The sequence below is a fragment of the Garra rufa genome, unplaced genomic scaffold (assembly GCF_049309525.1).
Source record: "Garra rufa unplaced genomic scaffold, GarRuf1.0 hap1_unplaced_592, whole genome shotgun sequence".
In the NCBI taxonomy this organism is placed as follows: Eukaryota; Metazoa; Chordata; class Actinopteri; order Cypriniformes; family Cyprinidae; genus Garra; species Garra rufa.
The window spans coordinates 1-6,878 of record NW_027394858.1 but is presented as its reverse complement, the minus strand read 5'-3'; the positions used below and the strand labels follow the sequence as shown (position 1 = coordinate 6,878).

At 33.9% G+C, this 6,878-nt stretch overlaps 1 protein-coding gene across 1 annotated transcript; it reads left to right on the top strand.

The window, feature by feature from the left end:
• The first annotated feature begins 941 nt into the window (after positions 1 to 941).
• LOC141317265 (intermembrane lipid transfer protein VPS13A-like) lies at positions 942 to 5,534 on the top strand. The gene is made up of 7 exons (XM_073833024.1): positions 942 to 951; positions 1,058 to 1,140; positions 2,899 to 2,958; positions 3,035 to 3,221; positions 3,300 to 3,416; positions 5,069 to 5,172; positions 5,325 to 5,534. The coding sequence occupies exons 1-7, from the start codon at positions 942 to 944 to the stop codon at positions 5,532 to 5,534; spliced, it is 771 nt and encodes a 256-aa protein (XP_073689125.1).
• Positions 5,535 to 6,878: the final 1,344 nt, after the last annotated feature.

Genomic DNA, 6,878 nt, shown 5'->3' with positions numbered 1-6,878 from the left:
CAGGGGTAAAAACTTTTTGAAAATGAAGATCTGGGTAAATGTAGCTTTTTTTGTCTTCTTGGAAACATGTAAGTAGCTTCCGTAGACTAGAAAAATGTGCACATCTTCATTCTGTCCAAAAGTTTTCACCCCCAGCTTTTAATGCATCATTTTTCCTTCTGGAGCATCAGTGAGTGTTTGAACCTTCTGTAATAGTTGCATGAGTACAGTCATTGTTGGAAAAGGTTCTGAAAAACCACAGAATCTGTGGGAAACACAGCTGTGGATAGGGTTGCAAAAATGTGGAAAATGTCCAGTAAATTTCGGAAACATTCCAGAAAACATTCCAGGATTTTTGGAATCTTCCTGGGATATTTGGAAAGTTTACAACACAGTATTAAAAAAATTAAGTGTATGTAAATTTCTGAACGGGGTCATTTTTATAAATTCAGCTCTTATTTTTCTTTTGTGGACTATATGTAAATGTCTTTTTTCAGGTCAGTACTAAATTAAAAATAACATGTATTTTGTATGATCCCTCTTAGTTTGGTAAAATAATTAACATTTTGCAGATTCTGCAAGGTGTATGTAAACTTGACACTTTTTGACAACTGTAAATGGTATATTTGAAATTGTCTTAACATTCCAAGGCTTTTCCAGTCATTTTGTGCACTCAAGTGACACTCTTCCTCTTTCATTCCTAGCTGTCCATTCAGCTGTGCCGCTTGTCAGGCAGACAGGAAGTGAGTGTTCTGCATCTGTTCATTGATGGATTAGGAACAGAACTCAAACTTCGCACCTTTGATATGTCGTCATACACCTTCCTACGTGAGATCTGCCTTGAGTGTTCAGAGTACTTTGGTAAGTGCATTGCACACACTAAAATGCACTACTTTTATTCAGCAAGGATGCATTAAATTGATCAAAAGTGACAGTGAAGACATTTATAATGTTACAAAAAAATGTATCCTAGTTTCCGCAAATAATAAAAATGTTTCTTGAGGGGGGAAATCAGCTTTTTAGAATGATTTCTGTATTCAAATATAAAAATTCTAAACTGTTTGTGTGTCTGTTGAAGATTCTGAGAAGGACAAGAAAGTTCATCTTATCACCACTCTGGATAATACTGAAGAAGATCTGCTCACCTTGGAGTATGTCAAGGTAAATTTGGTTTATCATATTCACATGTTTTCCACCTTTGTGTTCAGGTATATGTATAAACTTTGTTTATCATCAACATGTGCCATGTTTCTGTACATTGTGAAGCATCAAAGTGAATCTCTGGCACGGTTTTCTGGATTTTGGCCTGGTCTCAGCTGGTGGGTGTTAAAAGCCTAGTGGGATACTGCCATTATGAAGGGCATTTTATAATTTTAGCTGTAAACATTAACACAGAATTGAAGCTAAAAAAAAGACTCGAGTCATTTTGCATGACTCATTTTAATTAGTCCTTCTCTTAGTCAAACTCTTGACAACACAGATTTAGAAAGCCTATTCATTTATATTTATATATTAAATATGTATGATCCCTCTATTTATATTATATTATATTATGTAGGACAATTTTATTATTTTTTTTATTGTAATCATCCTGTAGTTGATATGTTTCACATCTCTTTTCAAAGTATTAATGCAATATTTGAGAAAAATAATCATGATATAGTGATCAAGATTATTTTTTAACTAAAACCATAAAATGTTTTTATTACCTAATAACTGAAATAACTGAAACTTTAATATGAAAAACTATATGTGACCCTGGACCACAAAACCAGTTTTGGGTAGCACAGGTATATTTGTAGCCATAGCCAACAATACATTGTATGGGTCGAAATTATACATTTTTCTTTTATGCCAAAAATCATTAGGATATTAAGCTAAATTAATGTTCCATTTGTTCCTACTGTAAATATTTAAAAACTTTGTTTTGATTATTAATATGCATTGCTAAGAACTTCATTTGAACAACTTTGAACAATTTTCTCAATATTTAGATTTTTTTTTTGCTCTCTCAGATTTCAGATTTTCAAAAAGTTGTATCTCAGCCAAACCATACATCAATATTCAGTTTTTATATGATGTGTACATCTCAATTAAAAAAAATGACCTTTATGACTGATAATATAAAAAAAAAAATAATAATAATAAATTACTTACTTACATTTTAACTAAACTTAAAATGTACAATGTAAAATATACAAAATTTAATTCAAAATGTTAAGGCAATACACTGCAGGTGAATAGGGTCAAGTTTTCTAAAATGTTAGATTTAAATATGCAAATGATAATGCACTAATTTGCGTACATTTCTAGTACAAAAATCTAAACACCAGATGAAGTCAGTTTCAAAATTCTTGTTTAATTTTTTTTTGGACATATTAGAGTCAAACAGGGGGAATTTTGGGTATCTAATTTCATCACGCCATAATTTAGAAAAAACAGACAGGAAACCTTTTTTAGCATTGTGGGGGGAACATATGTTGTATAAAATCAAGCAAATTATATATGAACAAATCTCTCTGTAAAAACCTTCAAAATATAGACAGGAATAAAAATGTAAAGTTTAGTGTGTGTAAGTGCTACTGAAGTGGAGATTTATGGCTCAGTGTATGAGAAAAACTCATTTTGAGAAAACTGCCTTTAAAAATACACATTGTAATTGAAATCTATTGACACAGATGGACAAAGTGCTATAAAAGAAACACTTAACAGTGTTTTTGGGGTGTTTTCTTTCCACTAGTCTGAAAAAACACTCAAACCAAAATCTCAAACTTGATAGAGGCATGAAAAAACAGTGTTTTTGCCTGCAGTGTCTCCCCTTAAATAATAGTATATCAATAATACAAAATAACACTGATATGATTGTAGCAGCACAGTTTTATGCATAAACCTTTTCTGATAATACTCTATTCATTTCAGGCGGACAAAAATGCACCAGATTTCAAAACGATGTATAAAAATACAGAGCAGCTTATCAAGGTAAGTTTGTTAGAATTTAAACTGCATGCTACTTGTAAAATTTGTTACAATTCTTAATGTATGGTCTTTGCACCAGGTGAATTTTTCCTCACTGGACGTGCACCTGCACACTGAGGCGCTCCTCAACTCCATCAATTTCCTGAATAACCTCCTCCCACCACTGAAGAAAGAGACACAAGAGGAGCAGCCCATCGTACCCAAGGAGGAAGAGGAAGAAGAAGAAGAGGCCAAAATAGAGGATTCTGCTGTTACCAAGAAATCTTGTAAGATTTTGTTCGTTTGTAAGGGTCTTGTTTTGTTATGCTGTAGTTCTAATCTGATATTATTGGATTGTTCTTCAGCCACTAAGAAGTCAAAGTTTGAGGATGTGGTCAATTTGCACATTCGAGCGGACCTCAATTGTCTGAAGGTCTTCATAAGAGGAGAGAAAGCCAGGATCTCTGAGATCAGCATTGAGGGTAATACACATTTCTGTAAAAAAAAAAAAAAAAAATCTTCACAAAAAGATGATAAAGTTGGGAAATTAGGGGTGTAACATTATTATCAATATCATGATATCGCGGTGTCTCGATATTATCATGGTCACATGACAATGTGAAACAAAAGTGGTTTTTAAAATATATTTAAAGTTCTTATTCTAACTTAAAAGGTCTATAAAGTTGTGTTTTGGGCCATTACATTACAGTATCTGTCAAACGAACTAAAACTCACACTTCGTTCAGGTGATCAGCTCGTGATCCGGTGTTTTCCGCACCTCAGAACGGCTCAGTTCATGGTGAATGAATGCAGTGAACTTGTTTATTGCACGTGCTGTAAGTTTAGTCCACGTTTGGGAATGCAACGGCCATCAGTAAAAAATTTTTTTCATGGTAGATGATTACAGAATTTCACTAAATTTTTGTAAGCCTGTTTTTACTCAAGCTGGAGTTTTCCTTCAAAATAAAAGCTCTCCTTACGATTCTGTCAAAATAAAAGCTTAAAAGTGGAAGATGAATTGCAGACAGCTAGTGGTTTAAATGGGTAACGTAACTGCAGTCCAAAATCAAAATATCTCTTTCAAGTGTAGAAATTAGAACAGAAGCATTGTAATTTCCCAACTGTAGTATAAAGCAAAATAATATACCGATGAAATATTCATTTTCATTTATTTTGCATTTCAATTATTTGACAGTATATGACTATTACTGTTATTGTTCTTATAGTTGTGATTATATTCTAATCAGTTTGGCTTCCTAAAACACCAGTGTGAATGTAAATTAGACTGAGACCATGTAACACAAAAATAGGATTGAGTCCCTTTTAAAGTTCAGGTACAAGTCAATTCACTTTCTTTTTTCCTACTTAAAGGAGTAGTTCACTTTCAGAACAAAAATGTACAGATAATGTACTCACCCCCTTGTCATCCAAGATGTTCATGCCTTTCTTTCTTCATTCGTAAAGAAATTATGTTTTTTGAGGGAAACATTTCAGGATTTCTCTCCATATAATGGACTTCTATGGTGCCCTCGAGTTTGAACTTCCAAAATGCAGCTTCAAAGGGCTCTAAATGATCCCAGCCGAGGAAAAAGGGTCTTATCTATCTTTATATACTTTTTAATCTCTACGCAGAGTACACACAGAGCTAGACAAGATGAGTATTTGAGGTTAAAAAGTATATAAATTGTAATTTGGCTGTGATCTTATAGAGCCCTTTGAAGCTGCATTTAAACTCCATTATGGAAGTTCAAACTCGGGGGCATCATAGAAGTCCATTATATGGAGAGAAATCCTGAAATGTTTTCCTCAAAAAACATAATTTCCTTACAACTGAAGAAAGAAAGACATGAACATCTTGGATGACAAGAGGGTGAGTACAATATCTGTAAATTTGTTCTAAAAGTGAACTACCCCTTTAAGTTTTCTTAGGAACATGGGTTGGAGTTCTAATTTTGAACTCTCAAAGTGCATTAGATAGAATAATTTAACTTTAAAATGTACAAAATTTTAAATTTTCTCAAATTCCAATTTTATTTTTTAAATATCATATTTTCAGATTTCATAATGTCAGATTTTGATATTGTTACATCCATATGGGAAATGTTACAGTACTGCATATTCTCTTTTACACCAGGACTGGTTTCTGAAGTTCAGATGAGGAAGAAGTCCGTAGAGATTCTGGCTAATCTGAAGAACATTGTAATTCTGGATTGTGACAAAGAGGCATTATATAAAAAGGTAGAAAGTGCTGTACTTTTAAGGATAAATACATCATAGAATGGGCGCTAAATTGCCACAATGGAGCACTTTTTAAAATGTTGTATCATTCATAGAAAGTGAGAGTGTAAGTTGTAATTGATGTTGGCTAATGATGGAATGTTGATATATAGGCGGTGTCCATCGCGGATAAGGAGGTGTTTGATTTCCGCATGGTAAACCATGTGGACGCAACGGAGGGCGATGCCTACACAGACATGCTCATTGTGGACACCAGTGTAGCTTTGACTGTGGGCTGCATTCAGGTCATTTTCCTCAACAAGTTTATGTCCTCAATACTGGTAAGTGTTCATCTCACATGCACCACTGCATTTACCATTTAACCATGCAAAGAAAATTACTTTGAAGAAATAGTAATAATACTGAAACTAATAGTTATAAGTTTTATGTTATAGCACAATTCTACATTTAAAAAGTGGAGAGGGCCTAAAACCGAACCTTGGGGGTCGCCTGCAGTTTCTTAAAGGATTAGTTCACTTCCAGAATAAAAATTGCCATATAATTTACTCACCCCCATGTCATCCAAGATGTTCATGTCTTTTTTTCTTCAGTCGAAAAGAAATGAAGGTTTTTGAGGAAAACATTCCAGGATTTTTCTCCATATAGTGGTGATCAATGAGTTGAAGGTCTAAATTGCAGTTTCGATGCAGCTTTAAAGGTCTCTAAACGATACCAGAAGAAACATAAAGGTCTTATCTAGCAAAACTTTTGGTCATTTTCTAAAAAAAAAAAATTTTTTTAATTTATATACTTTTTAACTACTGTAAAAATGCTTGTCTTGCACTAGCTCAACCTCACACAGCTGAGGAATAAGGGTCTTATCTAGCAAAATGATCTGTCATTTTCTAAAAAAAAAATATATATATATACTTTTTTGACATAAGGTAAATTATCAGGAAGTTTTTAATTTGAAAGTGAACTAATCCTTTAATAGAAATAAAATTAGTGTCACAGCAAATATGGGAATGATGATGATGCAACTGCCTTTTTGAATTTTATTAGCCACGGTTTGCATTTATTTTTATATATATATTAGTGGTGGGCCGTTATCGGCGTTAACGTGCTGCGTTAACGTGAGACTCTTATCGGGCGCTAAAAAAAATATCGCCGTTAATCTATTCTCAAAGTTGGGTTGGGAGCTGGGTCTAAACTACGCAAGATATGATGACTTTCACCTTGATATTTTAGCGCGGATGATGTATACCTAGTCGAATTACACTGTAGGGGGCGAGAACGAGTCTTCAACTTCTGTGAAATTACCACATCAAATGAGACGAGCAAACATGGATGCAGTTATGAAGCCGCTTCAGGGCAGGTGCGTTGCTAGACCCTTTTTACTGGGGCACGTGAGTTATAATTTACTTTGATAATCCCGAAATAAAGACATTAAACTATATGCAACAACTGAATTGACGCTTCTAAAAGCAACGCAGTTTAATGGAAGACTATGCACCATAGACTGTATAAAATAGCTATGCACGCAGAAATCCATGTCCGTGCGCGTCTGTGTATACACAATTACGTTAAATACATTTAACGGCAACACGCACGTCGTGCAGCCTTTTTGCGCAGAAGTACTTGGTTACACAAGTTTGTATAGGTAATTATGTTGTAAATGCAATTGTCAAGCATTTTGGAAACAGGAGATGAGCGCCTGGTCTAATGCG

Excerpts from the sequence above, each read along its gene's own strand:
- LOC141317265 (XM_073833024.1), top strand. Across the intron at positions 2,959-3,034 it reads ATACAGAGCAGCTTATCAAG|GTGAATTTTTCCTCACTGGA; the intron begins GTAAGTTTGTTA and ends TCTTTGCACCAG. Across the intron at positions 5,173-5,324 it reads AAGAGGCATTATATAAAAAG|GCGGTGTCCATCGCGGATAA; the intron begins GTAGAAAGTGCT and ends GTTGATATATAG.